Raw genomic sequence first — 23,712 nt, forward strand, 5'->3', positions numbered from 1 at the left:
TGCTAGGAGCTTGTTTTGAAGGTAGGTCTACACAGTGAGCACAGTGTTTTCATTCAATTTTATGTTTATGTTGCACTGCTGAAGGGCTGGGGAGGCTCAGAATGCATGCCCCCTCCAAGACCGCAGGCTCTCAGCACAGCAAGCAACTACTGTGACTCCTCCTTACCTATAAATACGCGCTTTAAGTTGGGTGTATTCTGTGTGCTTTTAGGTAAACTGCTTTTAATAATAAACTGGGTCTTAGTGGGTTTTTTCTATAAAATTAAAATCATTCCACATTTTTATTGGCCACATAAAATTGCATGTGGATTTACAAGAACACAGTTCAGTTCCCTGCAATGCACATTCTTGGTGACCATCCCTGTATGTACATCTCTGGGTATTTCCTTCGCCTTAGTTCCTTGAGAGCGGGATAGCTGGATCAAAGGGTACATTAATGGACTTTCGGCAGCTCATCGGCTGTACGGGTTTCTGCCAAGGAAATGCAGAACGCTTCCCGCTCACCCGCCACGCGCCCTTTGGTGGAGGGGCGGTGAATTTCCACCAGCCTTGCCACCTGCGCGTGTTTTCCACGCTCGAGGACACACTCACCGGTCCGCGTGGGCTCCGGCCACGGCCCGTGTCGGTGTCCTGGTCCTCGGGCTCCGCGGCAGTGCGCGCGGGCAGTCCTCGCGCGTTTCCCTGCGAGTGGCTAGTCGCGTCCCTCTTGCCCGTTTTCTGCCTGGTTTGATCCTTGTTGGTTTGCAAGAGCTCCTCATTAATTAGTAGGATTAGCCCAGCATTTTTCGTGCGTCCGTGGCAGAGTAGCCTCATCGTCCACGCTGTGGTTCGTCTTTAGACCTCTATGTGTGTTTTCCCGGATTTTCATTTTCCTTGTCGTTTAGTCAAATGTGTAAGTTTATCTTTTATTCCCCCCATAGATTTTGCTTTGGGGCATAATTTTTGGGCATTTCTCCGGTTCACCCATATCTTTGGGGGTGCACCTTCCCCACCCCGCCCCCATTTCCAGACCCTGCTTCGGCCCCTAGCTCCCGCGCCCGCTCGGTTGACGTCAACGCCAGCCTTCGCGCCAAGCTGTTGCCACGGCAACTGCTGCCTGATCCGCAAGGCGCGGAGGCGTGGCGAGGGCGGCCTTGCCGCGGATTGGCTGGCGGAAGCCCCGCCTCTGCAGAGAAGCCTGACAAGGAGGCATCGGGCAGCGCTGGCTGCAGACGCTGGGCAGCTGCTGGAGGACGAGGATCGGAGGAGCCAGAGATGTCCACCCTCGGCTGGTGGCGCCGCCGGGCGCCAGGTGCTGTGTGGACACGCTAGACGGGCTGAGCCGGGTGCCGTGCTTCGCTGCGCGGTGGGCAGGTGAGTCGCTGCCCGCATGCAGGAGCGCGCCCTCCCGGACTTTGACCGCGGAGGAAGGACGGTGTCCAGGTCGCGCCCTGCGGGCTCGTGGCAGCTGTCCTGTGGACCCTCAGGAGGGGCGGGCAGAAAGGTGCTGGCGCGATCATGCTGCGGGCTGCACAGGGCTTGCAGCAAGACTGTGCTCCACACCTGTGGGAGTCGCGGGAGGGGGTGGCCAGATTGCCGCGGGGCTGCCGTCCCGCTTGGCTGGGGTCTCGGGGCTCCAGGGGTCTCCGGGCTCTGCTACGCAAAGCGTAGTTGCCACATCGGCCAGTCGGGCTGCATGTGGGAAGGTGCCGGAGAGCCTAACGCCCTGAGGAGCTGAGTCCAGACAGGGGGACGTCAGGGTCCATCCTGAGGCGCCCAAGCCCTGGGGACAGACGCCGCAGGACCACCCCATCGCGGCAGTGACGGGTCTGCAACCCGCGCTCAGTACTGGGCTGCCTGCTGGGGGAGGAGCTTATTTTGCCGCAGTGGCCATGGGAGGGGCCACAAGCCACTGGGGGTGGGGCCAGTCTTATGTGGGAGGTATTTTGGGCTCTGCCCGCTCTCCGGGCGCCCTCTGGTGGCGGCGGGTTCTCTTGGACGGGATCTACGTGCTTGCCGCGCAAGCGTCATTCTGATTGGTTGTCTGAGATTGGGGCGGAGCCAGGGCTTATGCCACTGCTGCCTCTTGGGGTTGTGGCAGTCTTGTCTGGCCCCGCCTGTCCGGCGCCATCTTTAAGGGGCAGGGATTTGCTGCGCAGGTGCAGTCTTGGCTGATTGCTGTGTCGGGCTGGGAATGCGGGTCGTGTCCTCGGCAGTGCCTGGAGGCTGTGGGGTGCTGGCAGTGGAGGTGCCACCCTGACTGCTGTCTTTTCTGGTTGGTTCTTTGGCCCAACCTGCGACTTCAGTTGGAGCCAGGTGCTGTGCGCCTAATTTGCCGTAGCTGCCGCGGTACTTCTGGTCTAAGGGGCAGAGCGGCAAGTTGCAGTTTTCCCGCGGCTTCTCCTTGGGTGGTGCGCACTAGAGTTTCATTCTGTTATTGTCTGGGAACTTTTTTTTTTACCCCGGAATGTCTCAGGCTCCAACTCTGGAAGGTGTTGAAAGCGGGAAGCAGCAAAAAATGTGTTGTACGTTGGTGCCTTGTGGACGGGCTGGAGGGTGCCTTGTCCTGAGTGACTCTCCCACCCACGGTGTAGACTCTGTTGGCCACAGAAGGGCGCTCCACGCTTGCTGCGGCAGGCGCCATCCTGGTGACAGCGGGGCTGGCTGCGGAGTGTAGATCGGAGGGAGGGGCTGTCTCCTGAGTGACTGACAATGCTCAGATCCCGCCCATTAGGCACCATCTTTTCCGGCCACCTGGGGGCGTGTGACATTGGCTATGCAGGTACCATCTTCATTGACAGCGGAGTTGGCTACAGGGGATGGGCACAAGAGGGGGACCGTCTTCAGGGTTACTGACAGGGGCAGCAAGGCCCCGCCTACCCTGGCGAAGTCTTCGCTGGCCACAGGGGAGCGCCCGATGCTTCCTGTACGGGCTCCATCGTCACTGACTGTGGACTGGCTGCAGGGGGTGGGCCCAAGGGAGGGGCTGTCTTCTGAGTGACTCAGAGGGCATCAGTCCACCCTGGCGCCATCTTTGCTGGTCATTGGGGGCGGCCTTTTGTTTTCTATATCGATGCCGATTTGATAGCAGTGCTGGCTACAGGGGGTATGCCTGAGGGAGGATCTGTTTTCTGAGTTAAGAATGAGCCCGAAGAGCCCACCCACCCTGGCGCCATCTTTGCTAGCCACAGGGGGGATGCCTGACTTTTGTTTGACGGCGCCATTTTCATGGACAGCGGCTGGCTGCAGGAGGCGGGTCCAAGGGAGGGGCTGTTTTCTGAGTGACAGGGACAGCAGAGCCCCGCCCGTCCTGAAGACATCTTTGCTAGCCACAAGGGGGCGGTTGATGCTTACTGCGCAGGTGCCAGCTTCATTGGCGGGGCTGGCTGCAGGAGGGCGGGTCCAAGGGAGGGGCTGTTTTCTGATAGGGACAGAAGAGCCCCGCCTACCTTGGAGCCATCTTTGCTACCACTGGGGGGCGCCTGATGCTTTCTGCGCAGGCGCCATCTTCTTGGGCGGACTGACTGCAGGGGAAAGTTCTAAGGGAGGAGCCATCTTTCAAGTGACAAGGACGGTAGAGCCACGCCTAGCCTGGAGCCATCTTTGCTAGCCACTGGGGTGCACCTGATGCTTTCTGCGCAGGTGCCTTCTTCATTGGTAGGGGCTGGCTGCAGAGGGCAGGCCCAAGGGAGGGGCTGTCTTCTGAGTGACAGGGATGGCAGAGCCCACCCACCCTGGAGCCATCTTTGCTAGCCATAGGGGGGGTGTCTCAAATTTACTGCGCAAGCTCCATCCTCATTGGCAAGGATTTGCTGCAGGGGCGGTCCCAAGGCAGGGGCTGTCTTCTGAGTGGTGGGCCCGCGGATCCCCACTGGCCTTGGTACTTTGCGTGTTGGCCGAAAGGTGGCAGCCCAGGACTTCTGCGCAGGTGTCCTGTAGAATGACAGCAGGACTGTGGGCGGGCCACAGTCATGTTCTTTCAATCTGTGCCATCTGTGCAGGTGTCGTCAGGTGACAATGGCCCACCGAGCCCCGGCCACCAAACTGGCTAGGTGCCACACATGCTGCCGTGTTGCCACGGGGTGGGGCTCAACACTTAACCTCGCTCTCTGCAGACATGGGTCCAGAATTCAGGGGGTTGGTATACTGGGGGGGCGGGGATTGAGAGGGTGGGCTGAGCATATGATTTGGGGGTCTGGGTAATTTGGAGGCTGTGGGAGCAGAAAGGATTTTACTCAAATTCCCCAGCTGGAACAGCTGTAGGTGGTCCTGAGAGGCAAGGCAAGGGGAAGTGGGGGTGGGGGTGGGGGTGGTGATCTGGGCAAGGGCCTGGCGAGAGAGGCTGGCCACGCCCATGGATAGGAGAGTGTGGAGCTTGCACAGAGCTTCTGGCAGTCTGCAGTAGCTGAGCATGTCTGAGGCTCCAGGCTTGTCTCCACTCTAGCCTTTTAAGTCCCTGTCTCCTTTCCCCTTCTGCCCTCTAGGAAGTAGGAAAAGTGACACACAGGATTCTTCCTTTCCAGTTGTGGTTAATGTATCCATTTATTAATGGCTAATATTAATAATGGCTGACACTTATAGAGCATCAATAAATGGCAAGTAGTTTCTAATAAGTAAACTATTTGATCTTACCAAAATGTACTCGCCTGACCCTGGAACAGAAACCAGAAATGTGATGTGAAAGCTCCCTCCCCCAGGGCCTCCAGTTGGTTGAATAGATGCTCTTAAGTGCCCTGGGGTTTTAACTGTGTATTATGAGTCCACTGGGCGCGTGTTGATGATCCCTAAAGCATTACACATAATTAAGTAATGATACAAGTGTCTAATCGAATTGGTGATGATAGCATTAAAGTTCTAAAATAGGTAGTTCTTTCATACTTAAATTTACAGCAAAATTAAAATTCTGGTCCTACTCCACTGACTATTAAGTGACAGAACTGGAGTTTGAATTCATGTTTCTAATGGGTACCTATATTGGTATACCATGTGATTTCTGTAAAACACAAGCCAATTTTCTATTTGTAAATGGCATTAAGTTAGTTTCTAATAGTTTGCCTAGAAAATTAATAGAATTGTGAAAACTAGTGTAAATGTGAGAGCTAAACACTATACCTGGTATTGTATAAGAGTTCTTTCTCAGTTGGTTTTCTCCAGTTTTTATGTGCAGCATGTATCTTTGCCTTTAGAGGAATGCTTAGGGCCACGTGTATAAGTGGTTATATGGGTGACTGAATTGCTCTCTTAATTCAGAACCCAGAGGTTTGGAGACATCCCAGAGCGGACTTCAAAGCCCTTGACATAACCTGGTCACGAGGCCCTGAGCATAGCAAGGATGCAGCATGGACCTCAGGAGTAATGCCCATGACCATCATCCTGGGCAGTGAGGCTGCCCTCCTGGTCTCACTGGACCTGTGCTGTTGTGGGAGATACAGGTGGACCTGTGTCTTATTTACCACTGAGGAGCCTGTAACTGCAAAGTAAATTGGGTGCTTCATGTTTTGTTTTTCCTCCCACAGCTCTGCCTTCTTGATCTTTCACCTTCTTGGAGACAGCTGGCAAGAAAGAGGGACTAGGTCCAAGCGCTAGGTGGCTGAGTCCAGGTGAGTCGTCCTTACTACTCACACTGCCACACTTGCCTCTGGCGGGAGCCCTGTGCTCCCACACCTTGACATTTCCCTGCTGTGCATAATGTTCACATAGCCTCAAGAGCACCGTCAGACCCTCTGAGAACACATGCACTCTTCATGCTTTTATGCACTGGCTAGAAGTTCTCCTCCGTGATCTCATGCCGTCCCTCTTGGTGTCCTACCTCTTTTCCTAGCATTCAGCACTCCTTTAGGCCTCCTCTTTCTTTCGTGGGGTGATTCAAGAAGTGTGAGAGATTTGATTTATCTGCCAGTATTGATCAAGTACACTTTGTGCCAGGCACTGTGAACATGGCTTTAAGTGGGAAGGGAGGTGTCTTCATGGAGAGCTTGTAGTCTCATGGAAAACACGACTGTGTAATTCAAGTCTTTTGGGGCACATTTGTCAGGGGGAGCTAGTTTAATCTGGGAAAGACCTTGTAAGTCCTCCCTGAGGTGGTTGGGCACTTTAAAAACTGCCTCCTAAAGGACCATGAGTTGTGTGTGTCATGGGGAGAGTAGTCTAAACAGAGGGTGAGATGTTCCTGAGGGATGCAGAGACAGGAGCCAAACTCCAGGACACCTAGAGCAAGAGAAGAGCCCAGTGGCGCCCAGCTGAGGTGAGGCAAGGTAAGTTGGGCTACGTTGTTAAAGGCCTTGAAGCCAGCGGCAGTCATTCAGGCATGACCTGGTGTGCAGGGGAGCCAGGAGGTTTTCCAGCTGTGGGATAACAGGACACGACAGCACATGTTGCAGAGTGCAGAAGGGTGGGGTAGACACAGTGGGTGGGGGAGATCACCTTGGAGCAGGTGTCAGATGGTGGCTTGGAGTTACCACACTGGAAGAGGAGAAAGGCACTGAGGAGGGAGACTTCTGAGAGGTCACTCTCTTTGTTCATGGTTTTCAGGATTCAGACCAGGCCAATGACTGTTTTAACATGGGGAAGTGAGGAAAATAGCCAGTCGTCATTGATTTGTTCAGCCCATTAGCAAGATTTGACACTACAGAAGTGAGTGAGGCAATCCCTGGCCTAAGTGTCCATTATTTCCTATTGTAAAGAAATGTGCTTACCCAGTAGCTGGCTCTGCTGGTGGTGGGGACACTCTTGGGGGAAGGCCAGCAGGCCAGAGTGGCCCTGCATGGCTTGCTATGCTCCTGACCTGAGTGGGTTCTCTAGGTGTCCAGCCTGTGCTGAAACCTCTAGACAGTGAGAAGCCTTCCCCCACCTGTGGACTCACATTTGTAGACCACATTCAAGAAACTCAGAAACTAGCCTGTCATGGGAACGGAAATCAGATGCTCCTGCTCCCAGATGATAAATCTGGTTAGTAATTCATGGCAGGAGGTGACACTAGCAGGGACCTAAATACTCAAAAGCGTGTGTAACCAGCAAATTGTCTCCCTGTGGGCAGAGCTAGACCTGTTCAGGAAAGGGAAGCATAAATGGGGAGGCTGCTGGATGAGTGCAAAGTCCACCTGAGGGTGTGAATGCGTGCAGCAGCACCACCACCAGCCCTAGGCACCGTGCAACCATCTGGCCTGGTGACACCCTTGGTGGCACTACCAGAGGACCAGACGCTCTTTGCCTGTTCCCTTCCCTCCCCAGTCTGCACTCAGATTAGGTCTGAAAGAGTCACTCTGCACTGCAGAGTGTCAGATGAGCCATGCTTTGTGGCATTTTCATGCCTCCCATCTTTTAAAAAATGACATCAGCCAATTACTGATTAAAAATAGCGGTCAGATAAGTCATAATGGTCTGGGAGACAGTTTGTTTATTTAAAGTAGCTTTATTTAAAGTAGCCTTGAGCTGTTTTTGTGCTGATCACAAAACTGAACTCTACTATTTCCTCTCTTTCTGAACTTTTGGGGAAATCCCTCAAGAGTGGACAACAGTGAGGAGTTTTTGCTGGAGTGTGGTAAGTGCTGAGCTTATTCAGGTGGAGGTGAGCCCAGGATGCTAAGAGATCACCGGCCAGGTGCCACCCACCAGGCCAGAGGGTGGAGGTCATGGCCCATGTAGTAGGGTGGTGCTCATCCTCTCCTTGCTCACATTCCCCCATAAAATCCTTACTCCTAAGCCCTCTTGTCCCATGTGTGCCTTGTTCAGAGTTAATTGAACCATACCAGACAATTGAGCCTGGAGCAGTGGTTCTCAGGTACAGTTCTTGGAACACCTGCCGAGCACCTCTTTCCTGAGGAAATGGCCTCTGGAGTTGTCCTGCATGGAAAGGAGCATTTTTCACATAAGCACTTGGTGACTCTTCAGTGCACCTGAGTTTGAAAACCACTGCCTTAGAAGAAATCAGATGGCAGCATGCACTTTTCAGATTCGGAATTTGGATGAAGGGATGCTGATGAATCTGTCAGGGAGGTGAGGCAGGCGGGGGGCTGGGACAGTGTCTTACTCCCTGTGCATGTTGAAGTGGAGAATATCGGTCTGCTGAAAGGGGCAGGAGAAGGGATCAGACAAGAAGAAAGGAGAGACTGCACACCATGCTGCCCCTGGGAGAGAAGAGTAGCCTCCTCGGTTCCTGATGTCAAAGTCCTCAATCCCAGGCCCCTGTACGTGAGGTAGGTAGAACCAGTCAGGGGCTGGGTCTAGGGGCACCATGGTGAGGGGCCAGAAGTAAGTAAGTGGAGATGGGGCAGGAGCGTGGTGGGTTCTCCCACCCCAGTGGGCTATGGGTCAAAAGAGGGCTGCAAGCTTTCTTTCTTTCCTCACACATTGTCCCAGACACATCCCAGTGTCCTGCATGTGTCCCTGTTCAGTTTTTCACTGACCCATGGTTTCTCTGAGTGAAGGCAAAGATCTACCCCACTTGTGATGAATTTCATTTTTATTATGTGTTATGTTAGTTGTTAGATCCATGCTTTTTTTACTGAGTCTTAGGAAATAGAATTGTTATAAAATTTCCATCACACAGACGCCAGTGGCACCACTGTTACCTAGCAGATATGGCCACTGTCCTGTGGTTCCAGATGTCCCAGATCATGAATGAAATTCCCTCTGCATACAGAAGGCTGTATTTAGGAACAGGCTCACAGGCTCTTCAGAGGTTGAAGAGCAGCCAGATGCCCCTCAGTGCCTTTATCTGCCCAGCTGTGGAAAAGGCAGCTTTATTACTGGCTCACAGCATTTGGCCCCTCTCCTCCCCATCCCTTGGTCCTCTGGCCCAGAGTCAGGCCAGTTCCTGTGGGCCATCCCCTGACCTTGGCCAGTACTTGACCAACATTAGGATTCCTGCTCTGGAGAAAGCAAAAGGGAGATGTGAAAATGAGAGGTGTATAAGAGTCCACCTTCAAGCCAGGAAGTGAAGGAGGTGAGTTTTCCCTGTGGCTGGAGTTCAGCCTTCATCAGTGGTGAAGATGAAATGACCACTTTGGCATGGAGCTCAGGGCCAAGGAATCAGAGAGCATGCCACAGGAAGGTGCATGCAGATAGCACTGCAGGATGCCTGGGCATGCCTGGGGGCGTCAGCTCTGAGAGAGGCCTTGACATGGGGACCCCATAGAGGAGAGCAAGGAGCTAAGGAGCATCGGGAGACCCAGCACGAAGGAAAAGGAAGTGGGAATTGAATTCACTTCCACATTGTAGATTGAATATTTTCTTCCTGGTTGTGAACTTAAAATAGCATTCTAAAAAGATAGGGGGAAAGGTTTCTTTTACTAATCACCTATTTGCTAATAGATTTACCCATTTTGTGACTAGCCTTATGTAAACTTATATGGCCATTGTCTTCTGTGTCAGTGGCTCTGTGACTGTAGCTCTATGTGAGAGTGTGTCGTCTGTCACACCTTTCACACCTTTCACACCTAGGCGTTCTCTCTGTTTTGCCCTCCAAAGAGCACTAGATCCCTTTATGTGGACATTGCCATCACTTTCTGTATGCAAATAATGTGCTATATATCCAGTAAGAACAACACGTCTAGGTTTATAAGGTTAATAATACAACATAGCAGACCAGTGGGTGTGACTTGCAATTTCTACATTGAATATTTTGCAGGTGCTTGAGTTTTGTGTTAGAATCGGGAAGTAAAGCTGTAAGTTTTCTTGAAACATGACTTAACAATTAGGTAACATCAGGGAAGAGACTTCTGCTTGTTCCTTGTTAATGAAATTAACATTCCTCCCAGGAGGAATGCTGAGTTTGGGTGCAGTGACTTGATGTAGTTAGAATAGGGTGTGCTTGTCCCTACCTGAGTGACTTGAGCTTCCAGAGTGTGTAGTTGAAATGCAGTGTTTCTCTGGGAAGGTCTGACACAGCTCTTGTTTTATTGGTCTCTGCCAGTGTCAGAGGCCGATCTCCCTTGGAAGTGTGCACTTGGGAGGGGGGTCAAGCAGGCATGGTCTACTGTGGTCTCTGCTGTTGTAGGCTACCCTTTACCATTTAGGCCTAAGAGAGATCCCAGCTTCTGTTTAAGTAGGTAGTCCTTCTCCTGATTTAAGACACTCCTCTGCTCTACACTGGATCTGCACAAGTAGCTCTAGACCCTGTCAGGTCCTGGTGAGTAGTCAGTCCCTCTCCTGATTTAAGACCCTGTTGGGTCCCATGGTCCGCTGGTCCTCACACCACACCTTGGTGTTGGAGAGAACTTGGCTTCCATGTGTTCGGGTCACCTTTCCAACAGACTCCCACCCCACAGACCTTCTTACATAGAGTCATGTTGATATTTCTGTGTATACTCTTCCAGGAGAGCTGGGTCACATGTCTGTCAAGACCCCTTACCAGAAGGAGAGTCACCTTTTTGCCGCTGTTTGTTTTTGCAGTTTATATACATCTTGTCCACTTAGGACCCACTTGGTGTCCTTCTGTAAGTTCTTAAGGGTGTTTGTTTTAGTTCTTAAGGTTTTGTCTGGAGTTCCAAATGCTTTGTTATTTATTTATGAGAAATTTTTTTCTACTATTAATGTAGATTTTCCTAGCTTGCTGTCCTTCTGGTATGGGTTTTCAGTTCAGAATAATGCTTTTTCCACATCGCCCCTTTCCTAGGACTTCTGAGAAGATATTGATAGTGGTTGGGGTGGGGGCATTGCTCCCCATCATAACCACCTCCGAGAGTAACTTAGTGTTTGATGCTGCACTTGCTTGCACTTCCTTAAGCTGACCATTGGCTGAGAGTATATGAGGAAGGACTGACGAAATTATCAACAAGTTGCTTTGTAACTTGTACTGGCTGCGCGTGGGCCCCCCAACCCATTATGAATAGCAGTGTACCCTTGTAGGACATCATCCTCCTATTGTGGAATAGCCTTTCATGAGTTATTTCTCAGACTTTGCTTGATGGAATTTATTAAGTGTTTTTGCATCTAAATGCAAACAAAATGTTTATTGAACAGTTTCTATAAAAATACTAAGATGAAAAAGGTAACAGATGCCTTTGGGGACCTGTGGGCAGGGTATGGGTACAGTACCCTGTTGGGGTCAAACATAGTCCAGCACATCTCTGATTACTTGGGTGCCTTTCTAGACCATTGTCGGGCAGACTCCTTCCTTAGCCTTAACATTTCCTTCAATGATATTAGACAAACCTGGAGACTTTCTTCCCCTCAGCCACCTGCAAACACATATCTTCTGTTTTCTTCAGTGGTAGGCGTGGCTGTTGCCATGGAGAAGCTGTCCTGGGGAAGTGGGGGCCGAGTGGGTAGAGCAGTTATGCTTTTGATTGGCCAGACTCGCTGTCCCAGGAAGAGGTCACCTGGCATCTGGTCTGCCCCAGCGAGGGTGAGGTGAGTACGGGGCCCTGGCAGGCACTGACGCCATGTCAGACTCCACTGCTGGTTGCCTCTGGGCTGTCAGTGGAGGACAGGGTGAGTCAGGGGTAGGGTTGGGCCCCTTGGCCAGGAGGGTCGCTGCCCCTTTTGCATGCGGCCCACCTGGGCTCAGGTAGCCCTGCAGGAGGATGCCTGCCAGTGCTGTCCACCCTGACTCTGGCCCCAGGTGTTAGGACTGCAGCCAGGCAGCTGCTGCACTCTAGCAAAGCACGCCTCTCTGCTGCTGGCCTGTCCCTCCCACTGCCCCACATGCCGCTCTGCACCCAGAGCCTTGCCTCCTATAACTAGTTGTACGTCAAAGGATTCAACTATGATTTGCAGCTGACTTTATTTACTTGTCTTATCTTTGTCTTTAGACAGAGACTTGCTGGTTCAAAAGGAAGAGACAGTTTTAATGTCTTTAAACAGAGACCAAATTGGCATCCAGAATGCAGTTTGCTCCTGCACTGGCCAGCTCCTCCCTACTCTCTCCAGCATCAGTTTTTATCTTTTAAAATTTGCCCATTTGGCAGGTCAAAAAGATGTTCATTGTAATATTTATGTTTCTCTGATTTCTGATGTTAAATACTGGCTTTTAGCATCACTGATTTTATGAACTATGTATTAGTTTATTTTCACATTGGGCTGGTTACCTTTTTCTTTTTTAAAAAAATATTTATTTTTTTAGTTGTAGTTGGACACAATACCTTTATTTTATTTGTTTGTTTTTATGTGGTGTGGGGGATCAAACCTAGTGCCTCATGCATGCTAGGTGAGCGCCCTACCACTGAGCCACAGCCCCAGCCCCTTACTTATTTATTTTTATGTGGTGCTAAGGATCGAACCCAGGGCCTTGCCTGTGCTAGGCAAGCGCTCTACCGCTGAGTCACAACTCCAGCCCCTGGTTAAAAACCTTTTACCTTCTAAATATTAACTATTATCTGTGTTGCAGATTGGTCTCCCCTCCAATTCTGGTTGATTTTTACAGTACAGAAAAACTTATACCCATCTTTATTTTCATTTTTCCATGTGGTGGTCTCTGCTGTTCTAATTGAGCTTGAGCACACTCTCACCTGTCCCCTTTCCTATTGTGCAAGCAGTGCTTCTGTGAACACACTTTTGAACAGTTTACCCTGGGGCACCTGGGCAGATCTGAGTTAGATTTCAGAAGTGGAATCACCATTGTAGAGGATGGCATTATATTTATGAACAGGTAATTGGGGGGTGTGATTGAGAGGTGCGTTCAAATTGCAACTACAATTTCCATAAGAGTTTATTGGGTCCAGGAGGTTTCAGAGTTGATTCTTATGGGTTTTCCAGATTACCTGTCATATCCTCTGCAGATAGCCAGATCAGGGAGGGACCTTGAACTCAGGCGTGGGTGGGATGGCAGAGGAGGGAAGGAAAGGCTGGGTTCAGCCTCCAGGCAAAGGTGTTAAGGCTGCCCATACCCCTCAGCAGGCAGCCCAGTCTGTGAGGGCCTCGGCAGTTGGCAGTCTGCTTTTGTTTATTTTGTTTTAACTCTGAATTTATTTTTTTGAATAGGTAATACATGCTCATGGTAAAAAATAAAAATAAAAACTAAAAACAAAAGGAGACTATACAATGAAAAAGTAAGTTCCTCTCCCTTTGCTGGCCCCCAGTCCCTTTCCCCAGAGGCAATCACATCAGTCATCATTAATAGCTTCTTAAAATCCCTCTAGGAACTGTCTGTGTAAACACTTCTGTTTTCATAGTTTATTAGAATGTTATAAACATCGTTATCATCTCATACCCATTTATTCAGAGGTGCCTTGTTATTTTAAGAGGTTTCATAATAATTCATTGTATAAATAGACCATATCTGTTAGTAGCACTTCAATGAACATATTCTTGCACATGTGTCATTACGTATTTCTGGGATAAATTCATTGAAGTACAATTTATGGGGCAGGATATGTGCACTTTCAATTGTGGCAAAGTCAGTCACCACAGCAGTGTGTGAGTATGTGTGTCTCTTTACCTGCACATGGATGTACACGGTGCATCTGTGATCATCCTGTTCCTAAGCCGCCATACAATGCCCCCCCCCCCGACTTTTTTTTTTTTTTTAAACTCTCAAATGAGTTTTCTCTGCATTGTAGGAAAATGTGGCTAAGGTCTTTTTATTTATTCTTTTAAAGGTTTTCCTTTAAAATGATCTTTCATTGTCCAGGCTCTTATTCACAGAGGCTCTTCTGTTGGCCTGGTCAGAACACCTCGAGATGTTGACTGGTCCTCTCTGTACCCTGCTCTTGGCCTTCTCAAGGAAACTGTGACCGTGTGGTGGTGCATAGTCTGCCGCCCTCCTGCCACAAGGCACTCTCGGGCATCCAGGCGGCTGCACTGCTGCTGAGCACGAAGCCTCCTCTCTCATCTGTGCTCTGGAGGCGTCTCATAATGTGGCAAATGCTTTGTTCATGGAAAGTTTTTTGGGATGCCAGGCATGGTGGTGCAGGCCTGTCATCCCAGCAGCTTGGGAGGCTGGGGCAGGAGGATCAAAAGTTTGGGGCCAGCCTCAGCAATTTAGCAAAGCCCTAAGCAACTTAGTGAGACCCTGTCTCAAAAAACAAAAAGAACTGAGGATGTAGTTAAGTGCCCCTGGGTTCAATCCCTGGTACCAAAAAAGAAAATTTATTTGGGACATTGCTCTTAAATCATTTCAACTTTTTATATTTCTTCTCTTGTGGTCATATTTTCCTCTTCCTGAGTAAGGTTTGATTATTTATATTTTACTTTAAAATGATGATTTCCTATTGAACTTTAAAGCCTATAGTTCTTATAGGTGTTTTTCACCAGGGCTTCATGCTGCAGACACCTGCCCTGGGGGGAGCTTCCTAATGCAGAGGTGCACGTGTAGATCACAGGGAGGGAAGGCGCCTCCCTCCCTCAGGGACCCTTGGCGTCTGGTGCTCTCTGCCGACTTGAGGGAGTCAGGTGTGCCTTCCTTAGTGCTGTCTTTGTCTTGGGCCTAGAAACTAGTTTCATAAAGACAATTGGCAGTTTTCTGCTCCTCATCTCCGGCTTGATTTACATGGCATGGGAATGGCCTTTTCCTGAAGACATGTAGGGCCCCAGCACTGTACAAGTCCCCAGCCATTGGGGATCGACTTCTCTAACACTCCTTTCAGACTTTTCATGTTCTCTTAGTCCATGTATCTCTTTCTTTAAAATGTCTGCAGGTACCTTCGTTTTGACTCAGTTCCTGTGGATAGCTGCTTGGTCTGACGTTCCAGAAAGGATCCTGTTTCCTGACAGGTGACTGCATACTCAAGGGCGTCTTGTCACCCAGGAGTGGAGGCCCATGTCATCTAGTGCACCAGAGTGTCCTCTGAGTCTTGGGTGCCACAGAGCAGCTTGGGTCCTCTGCCCTCGCCTTTCTTCCTTCAAGGCAGAGGACTCTGCTCACAGCTGGTCCTGGGTGATGCTGGCCAACCCCTCATGTTAGAGATGCCACACCAGCTCTCAGGAGCCCAGACGCAGGCCTGTTCCCTTCGCTCACCTAGCACGTGTTACCTGTGATTCTGTCTGTGTCTTGATGCTCCTGAAAGAGGGCAGGGAAGGAGTAGCCATGTTGCCAGGCTCTCCAGGACTGGGGCCCATATGCAGTGGGTGGTGCCCTGTATGCCCCCATAAGATGCTAATACCAAAGGATAAGAATGGGGGTTTGTGGAGGAGGAAGGGAGCCCGTCACTGTGCGGGAGAGGCACAAGTTCACTGAGGTCAGCACACGGATTTCCAAGTGACAGAGTCTGATTAGAGACTGAATAATTGAAACATTCTCAGTTTTCCCTTAGAACTTTTTAAAAATTTTATTGAGATATGATATTTGTACATCTTTATTGGGTGCTAGTTTTTTTTTTAATTGAAAAACATTTTTAAGCTTTATTTACTTTCTTTTCAAAACAAAGGTAGAGTAGAGCCTTTTTGCTGCAGATGGTCTTGTGCTTCTCTGGAAGCAAAGCTGGAAGCCCAAAACTCTCAGGTGTTGTGCAGGCCCCTAGCCTCTTGATGCTGCTGTACTTCCTTGCCCCCGTGGTGCTGGCCAGAAATAAAGGGCTACATAATGAAGCTTACGTGGCCGCAGAAAATGACTTGAGTAAAATAAGGTGCAGAGTCTTACTCAATTATGTTACGAAAGAAAGATTGAAAAAACCAACATTTACATCCAGCCTAAGAAGTTTAAAAATGCAAGAGGGGCAGAAAATAAAGACAAGTAAATAATTGAATTAAGTAAGAGACAAGAGGGTCATCCAAATAGGAAGCTGTGTCCTTGGGGACAAACTAGGCCTTGGGCCAGTTAGATGGAGACAAGGAGCTGTCTGCTGCCTGGGCCTTGTCTGGGGTCTCCCACATCTAACCCCATCCCCAGGGTGCCAGGCTCTGTGGCAGGAAAGCCCCTGCACACCACCAGGGTGACACGCGTGTGTGAGTGATACGGCGTGGGTGACGTGTGAGCCCCGAGGTGAGTGGGACGGGGCCAGTGAGGCCTGGTGGCTTCCCAGCATGCTCTTCTGGAAATAGTGGCACAGAAGTCCACCCAGGATGTCCCCCCATAAGACACTCACACCCTGCTGCTGCTGGTGTGTGTGAAGATTGTGTGTCTGCATCCAACACTGATTCTAAAGTGGAACTTCATATGTCATGTCCAGCACACCGCTGCAGTGTCAGCTCTGACGGGGCAGTGGCGTGCACGGGGTGGGCTTGGCCTCCACCCCTCTTACTTGAGTTCTCACTTTACTGCTGGAAGACAGGCACACACACCAGAGAATACCTGAGATGATCCCGACCTGTGTGTGAGACACTTGATGGACAGAGGGCATGTCAGGGAAGAAGTGCGAGGGAGTGGACTTGGCATGGGCTCAAGGGCTGCATCTGGGCCCGGTGGCCCTCAGAAGGGTGTTCACTGTGAGGGAAGGTGCCCTGGGGGACTTCCCTGGTGACGTGCCAGCCAGCCTCCTGCACTCCCTGCCCTGCGTGCAGCAAGGAGCCCTGGGCTGCCGCGGGGCGTGTCACCTGGAGTGCAGTGCCGCCAGGGCTGCCTCACGCGGTAGCACTGGTGCAGAGGCGTAAGTTGCTCAGGGAAGGGAACCCAGTCATTCGCCACTACTTCACATGCCGCGAGGACTTCGGCATTTGTGTGGTCCTCCATCTTTCACACGTGGTATCCTGAGTCCAGTTGTGGTGTTAGGGGAAGAAATGCACAGACAAGGCAAGCTTGGCCCCCTTCTCCTGTCCCTCCTGGTCTGGATGGGACGCTGACCTCTTGTTCAGCCTGGACTGTGAGAAGTGCCCACAGGCTTTGCACTGGGCAGCTCAGCCTTCCAGGTATCTCAGCTCACTTTAGCTTCACCTTCTGACAGGGTTGGGACCTGTTCCTCCATCCCACAGACCACACAGACTGCCTCCATCACATAACCCCGGTGACAGGGAGCCTCTCAGAAATAGGTCCTGTCTCACCTGCTGAGCTGAGGCCGTTTTCTGTCTACAGGGACACTGCCCATCCCGACACAGTGCTGGTGCGCATGGGACGCAGCCACCCATCCTGGGCTGCTGAGCTGTGGGCGTCCTCAGTGTCCACAGGTCCCTGGGACCAACTGTCTCAGGCTGCCAGGTCTTTCCTGTTGACTTACACTTGGTTCCTCCAGTGAGAACCCGTTTAGAGAAACGCTGTATTCAAAGCACTTGATCAACACCAAACCTGGAGTCCTGGGCCCTATCTGTGAGCTAGACAGTGACATGACTGGAGGCCTATGCTGTTCCAGGAGGAGGCCCAGCAGACTCTGAACGCCTTCATCGAGTTCTGGAACTTGCTCTGTGTAGAAGGCACAGGGCCTCACAGACTCGATCACAATCTGACCCCTCTGCTTCAATTGGTTGCAGCCAGAGACTCACACCAGGGAGACCATCGAGCTCTGGGCCCTTGAGCACCACCTGGCCATCAGCCTAAGGAGTGCCAGCCTTGGGTACGGGAGAGGCCAGAGAACGGCCAGGCACTGCCCCTGTGCAAGGAGATGCACCAGCCCGACGGTGAGGACCCTTAAGGGGAGGCTGGTGGGCACGACCAAGGGCTGTTGTGGCTCCGCCTGGCCCACCTATAGCCATCTGAGCTGTTCACTCTCTGTATTGGGGCAGGGGTGAGGGGCCATCCTGTGCACGCTGAGATGAGCCTCATCCATGACCTCCTCCCACTGGGTGTGACCCCCAGATGTGTCTTCATGCTTAGCCCAGTGTCCCCTGTGGGACAGACAGCCACTAGCTAAGCGCTGCCACTTGAGTCAGCAGAAGGAGGAGTGCCATTAGGCAGAGAGCCTGCACGACCCACACCTTGTGGCCTGGTACTCCAGGAAGAGCCTGTTGCCTGCTCTTCTCAGGAGTGAAGGAGGTGGGTGCAGCCATATTCGCCATGAGGTCTTCAAGTGGCAGAAGTGGCTGGAAGCCACCGAGGGCTCTGAGCTACTCATGGGAGAGGAGCAGAGGGCTGGGGGCTGCTGCGGGAGCGCGGCCAGAGGTGACGGCTCGCTGAGCTGGCATCCGTGTCCTCTCAGACGACAGCAGCAGCGACATGACCAGTGACGATGAGATGAGCCCCAACAGAGGAGCCCCACCACCTAGACCAGGCCGCTCGTCCAGCAGTGAGTAGCCACCCACCAGTCCCAACACCCTGGGTTTGTCTGCCAGGGCTGCCCACCTGCAGACAGGCATTAAGGCCCCCAAGGAGATGGCCGGTGTGCCAGCCTGTGTGGTTGGCATCATTTGGGTCTGAGGAGAGGAAGGCAGTTGAGACTTTTGATGTGACAGCAACAGCAGATGGTGTGAAATGTGGGGTTCTAACAACACTGAAGCATTTAAGGCTGTCTGGAGGCGGTGTGAGTAGTCCCAGCCTCCCTGGGGAGGTGTGCAGAAGGGAGGGCGTGGTCTTGGGTCTTGTTTCCTTGCAGCACAGCAGTGTGCACTTTTGAGTTCAGCTGGCCTGAGCAGACTGAGTACGTCTGTGGCCCATTTCCTAGGTTTGGACCTGACCACTGAGGAACGGGATTAGGAACACATCCCAGGGTCTGGGGGGAGCTGGCTCTGGTGAGCTTTGGGACTTGCTTTAAATGAGCCATACTTGGGCCAGACTTCAGAGCCCATGTTGCAGGTATTGGGTGGGCACCACGCTAGGGTCCCAAGCCCTCCATACAGGGCCGTCTGCTCAAGGGAGAGGCAAGGCGTGTGTGTGTGTGTGAAGGGAACACAGGTGTGTCCCAGCACTTCATGAGCTACCCCAACATCTGGCTGCCTAGGTGACCGGGAGCGGGAATGGGACCGGAGGGGCCGAAGCCGAGACACGGAGCCTCGAGACTGCTGGTTGTACACCAGGAGCCCTAGAAGCAGTAAGTCCCCTGGGGTCTGCACGCCAGTACCTGTGCCAGGGCCTCAGGAAGGCCATGCTGCTCGGTGTGGACTGTGTCTTGTTTCTTCCAAAGTTGATTCCAGGCCCCCGTGTCTGAAGCTCCTCTGCAGTCTTTGTCTTATGTACCTATCTCCATCTCTGTTACTCTTTGCTCAGTATTTTTCTTAAGCTGGCACATGTTTTTAAAAAGCTAACAGTGTCTCCGTAAAGACTGCTGGAAAGATTGGAAATAGGAAACACCTTAGATAGAGGTGTGATCATGAAAGACAGACATGCTGTAGCAGTGCAGCTGCCTGGCAAGCCTTCCGCGGCCTGGTATAGGTGTGGGATGCCCCTCCATGTGCCAGGCCTGAGACCTCCTTGTGAGTTAGCAGAGCATTAGGAACTAACAGACATGCTGATGAACTGTTGGTGTCCATATCACCAGAAATCATCTCTTGTTCCTCACTGGCAGTAGGGCACCCTGAAATTGCCACCAGGGAATAACGTGATTGACATCTGCCAGGAGTTCATGATGTCTGGATGAGCCTGAAACATGGTAGCCCCAGCTGAGGAGACTGACAGGGCTGGTGGGTGTCCTGCCCAGACCAGGCAGCTTGAGGCCTGACCTCCGCTGCCTGAGACAAGGGACAGAAGGATGAGGCTGCTGTGTTGTGGCAGTCGAGGGGCATTGCCATAGGAGAAGAGACAGACACTGGCACACACACCAGGCAGGCCGGGAGCTTGGGGGCAGACCTGAGTTCCGCCAGGTGGGCTGGGCCTTGTTCCTTCCTGACGCCTTTTTCTTTCTAGGGCTGCCTCAGCGGGATCTTTCCCTTCCTGTGATGACAAAAAGAAGATTTGGAATTGAAAGAGATGACAGGGACTCGATGGATTATGAGTCCCGCTCCCAGGTATGCTCAGTGTTCCTCTTTCCAGAAAAGTGTCTTCATTTCATGGCAGAAATGCCTTTCTTACCCCAGATAATGTGCTAATCTGCCCCCTAGAGCCCACTTACAGCCAGGAGCCCCCAGTTACTCCCCAAGGCACCTGGATCTATCCCAGTGCAGGACAAGTGACTGAGGTCACTGCTACCTGTTTCCTCATTCACCCATGTGGTCCCAGGAGCCCTTGCCCTCAGCAAGTGTGTGCCACTTGATAGGTTGGTCACTGAGGCCCCTCCCTGTGGCCAGAGAGCAGAGTGATTCTGTAGGAAGGCTGGGCCAGAAAGCTGTGCCTCTGCAGAGCATGGGCAGCGCAAGCCGTGGCTCTGGAGCTGATGAGAACAGAGTTCAAAGATGGCCCTGCCACCTGCCAGCCGTGTGGTCCTGGGCTATTGACTCAGCTAAGCTGAACCTCAGTTTCCTCACCTGTAAAGTGGATGTGGTGGCTGTCTCCTAGCACCCTGGTGTGGAGTCAGGTGAGGCACCTGCGTGTGCCGTGCACCTTGTGCCCCTGGCTCCTGGCTGTGCGCTGTGCTGACTGCTGTGGTGGTCACTGGCTCGAGGTGCTGTTTGCAAGGGTAGGAGAAGGGACCTGGGTGTGAGCTGGCCCTGAGGAAGGAGTCCGACAGAGAGGAGAGACAGCAGCTGAGCCTTCATCCCTTCATAGCTAGGCCTCCCAGCAGACTGGAGGCCTCGGCCCTGGGCAGCACAGTGGCCACTGAGACACAGGTCCTGCCCTGACAGGCCTTTGACAGTCCCACAGATATACGTGCTTACACACGTTGTGTAACCGCAGAGTGCAGCAGCCTAGCGCTGACTGGCACCCACTGAACGCAGTGAAACTGCAGCAGCAGGTGACACAGATGGACTTTTAGGGTATACAACACAGAAGATTCTCTCAGGACCTTTTAATACCAGGTGTACTCCTTCAGTTGTCCCCTGTACAGGTCCTGTTGTGAAGACAGCATTGTGCTGTGCCAGCGTTACGCCAGCACCTCTCCTCCAGGGGACGTGACCACAGCTTGTGTGCATTTAGACACCATTGTTGGTCACACCACAAAGTGAACAGCTGCTTGAGGGCCTGCCACTGTGCTGATGACTTCATCCCAAGTCAGAGCATCCTTTTTTTTTTCATTGAAGCAGTGCAGTTGAGAATTTAATACACATACACATTTATTTTATTCAAATTAGGCAGATAGAAAAATATAAAAAATAGTCTATCCTCATGGCTCTGGGCTCTGCCTTCCCCCGGGGGGACCTTGGCCTCTCACTTTTCTCTCTGCCAGACTCCATTTGTGTGGTCTGTTTCCTCTCTGTCACTAAAACACGTCTGTGGACCCTTGCTCTTCCTTTTGCAGGAAGAGTGAGTGCAGCAGCACCTCTGCCAGGCTGAAGGTGCAGACCTGTGCCCGTGAGCTTTCTGCAGGAGACCCCAGAAGGGCAGTGTCAAAGGCAGACTCTGCTTCTGCAGAGGCGGCTGTCTCAGTGTTGCAAGGTCTCCTGGGTTTTTGTGGCTTGTTTATTGTCCTGGAAACCCTAAGCCCCAACTTGAGGTTTGGTCATGAAGCCTGCTTCGCAGCCTTGCCCTGCCTAGTTTTCCTTATTGTCGTGCTTGCTTTCTAGCAGACACTGGTTGTCACTTACGTGAGGCTCCCCCTCAGAGCCAGATCCTGTGCCCTGCTCTCAGTAGGAGATGCACCTTGCTCTGCAAACCTCATCTTTTTGGGCCACTTTTCCCATGTTTCTATAACATTCAATGTCTCTTCCCAGCAATAGAACTACAGTAAACTTATTATCAAAACTTCTTTATTTTCTTTACATACTTTTTCTTTATTCAGACAACACATTACATTTCAAAAGATCCCCACCCCCAGTGTTGTAAGACAAATAGATGCTCTTCTCCCAGTTTTACACTGAAGAACCTGAGGGTCAGGAACTGAGTGTCCAAGGCTGCCAACTCATGCAGGGTACAGGCCTCCTTTGACCCAACAGTTCTCTCCAGCTCCAAAGCCTGTGGACTTCCCACAGCACCATCTTCCTCTTAAATCTCTGCAGGTCTCAGTGCCATCCTCCCTCTGGCAACTAGCAGAGGTCCCTAGGATCCTGCAGAGAAGGTTCTCCTGAGTACTGTAGGGATCTAAAATTTTTAGGGTAATAGCTACTAAAACAAAGAGGATAGGACCTCAGTGCCTGTGGGTGTTGCTGGGTCATGTGGAGATCCTGCACACCAGAACCCTGTGTTGTAGCCATAACCTGCAGTGGAGGAACTGGGAGGGAAGTTTAAATGGCACTTTCATCATGACCAGATGTCTGCTTGAAAGCGTCTTCCTTCTGCTCCCAGAGTACACATGCGGGTTTGCTGTTTAGCCTGTTGGGCTTTCCCACCAGTCCCCCTCTGCACATGCTGTACTCTCACACACCACTGAAGGCCCCCTGTGAGGACCTCTGCTCACTGTTCAGGCCTGCCCTGAACTTTCCCTCCACAAAGTCTACTTAGCATTTATTATCTGTACCCCAATTTACTGTTTATTGTTCTCTAATTGTTTCATGAGTCTTTTCTTTCCAACCAAATTATAAGCTGCATGAGGGCAAGGAATATGTGTCATGCGTCTTTGGGATCTGCCTCAGAGTGTAGCACCAAGGTAGGTACGATGTAGGCCCCTAGTAACGCTTGACTTGGATCACTCAGAACCCCCAATACTGTGAGCACTTCCTGTATAACTTCATATATGTAGCTCCCATGTCGCCAGCATTATTCTCTTTTGGGACATCCATGCGGATAGAGCCCATTGAGAGGTCTGTGCTTGTTCTTTTAGGATGCGGAATCATACCAGAATGTCGTGAACCTCAACCAGGACAGGAAACCTCAGAACCCAGTCCAGGACAACATGGAGAACTACAGGAAGTTGCTCTCTCTGGGTAGGGAGCTGCTTCTCTCATTCTCAGTCTGGTCATTGGGCCACTTTGTCACTATGGTTGTTTCAAGTTGCAGGATGAGTCCACGCTAACATAGTTGGACTTCAAGGGTAATAAGAAGCCTTTGAGAATTTTCAGGCAAGAGATTTTTAAATGCCTTTTAAAGAAATCTCTGACTTTGGTTGAAGAATAGCTTGTACAGGTAGTTGTGAACAAGGAGATGGCTCTTGACAGAGTTAATATTTTTTTCTAGAATAAATGACAGCAGAGATTTTTAAAAACACATTTAGAATGGGTCTTGAGTTTCTGTGTGAACTCCACCCGAAGAACATCTAGCCCCAGTTGGTAGCAGACAGTTGTTGGTATAGGCCTGATGTTAGAGAGCAGGTAGGGAAGGACTATCAAAAAGGAGGAGGAAGGGGGCTGGGCTGGGGCTCAGTGGCAGAGTGCCTGCCTAGCATGCCTGAGGCACTGGACTCGATCCTTAGCACCACATAAAAATAAAAGTCAAAATAAAGGCATTCTGTCCATCTACAACTACAAAAAAAAACAAAAAAAAAGGAGGAAGTGCTGGGGATGTGGCTCTGTTGGTAGGGTGCTTGCCTCGCATGCACAAGGCCCTGGGTTCAATCCCCAGTACCACAAAAAATGAGGAGGAGGACCGGCCATGAAGGGCAGTGAAAGAGAGAGTGACAAGAATTGAAGACTATAAGAGGTGCACCAAGTTCCCAGGCACATGAAGTCTTTTACACATTTTTGGGTGTCATTAAATGAGAATTAAGATGCAGAATGGAATACGTTAGGGAATGGATGGTAGGAAAATGCGTCAGTAAATGAAAGATAGTCAGATAATTAGAATTGAGCTACTTTATATTTAGTAGCTCAGAGGAAAATGAAAATCAATTTATGGTGATGAGTCTTATTCCCCAACTCCAATTTGAGCTGTTGCACTCTTGTGACCAGGGGTACAACTTGCTGAAGATGACCGCCATTCCCACATGACCCAAGGCCACTCATCAAGGTCCAGGAGAAGTGTCTACCCAAGCACCAGCCGAGGTAAGCCCCAGGCTGATCCTACAGAGGAGCCACCTAGCCATGAGACAC

At 51.2% G+C, this 23,712-nt stretch overlaps 1 protein-coding gene across 11 annotated transcripts in view; it reads left to right on the forward strand.

Moving 5' to 3' along the window:
* Positions 1 to 1,239: 1,239 nt before the first annotated feature.
* Peg3 (paternally expressed 3) overlaps positions 1,240 to 23,712 on the forward strand; it is a 30,242-nt gene continuing 7,769 nt past the window's right edge. Inside the window, exons 1-11 of one of the 11 annotated variants that reach the window (XM_076839445.2) lie at positions 1,240 to 1,353; positions 5,496 to 5,579; positions 7,485 to 11,331; positions 12,901 to 12,968; positions 14,556 to 14,631; positions 17,257 to 17,403; positions 17,922 to 18,008; positions 18,660 to 18,749; positions 19,562 to 19,662; positions 22,509 to 22,611; positions 23,572 to 23,664. In XM_076839445.2, coding sequence (XP_076695560.1) covers positions 17,388 to 17,403; positions 17,922 to 18,008; positions 18,660 to 18,749; positions 19,562 to 19,662; positions 22,509 to 22,611; positions 23,572 to 23,664 — 490 coding nt within the window. In that variant the 5' untranslated portion in view covers positions 1,240 to 1,353; positions 5,496 to 5,579; positions 7,485 to 11,331; ... (1 more) ...; positions 14,556 to 14,631; positions 17,257 to 17,387. The other 10 variants (XM_076839446.2, XM_076839442.2, XM_076839447.2 and 7 more) reach the window with 10 other exon arrangements.

The sequence above is a fragment of the Callospermophilus lateralis genome, chromosome 18 (genome assembly GCF_048772815.1).
Source record: "Callospermophilus lateralis isolate mCalLat2 chromosome 18, mCalLat2.hap1, whole genome shotgun sequence".
NCBI classification, from domain to species: domain Eukaryota; kingdom Metazoa; phylum Chordata; class Mammalia; order Rodentia; family Sciuridae; genus Callospermophilus; species Callospermophilus lateralis.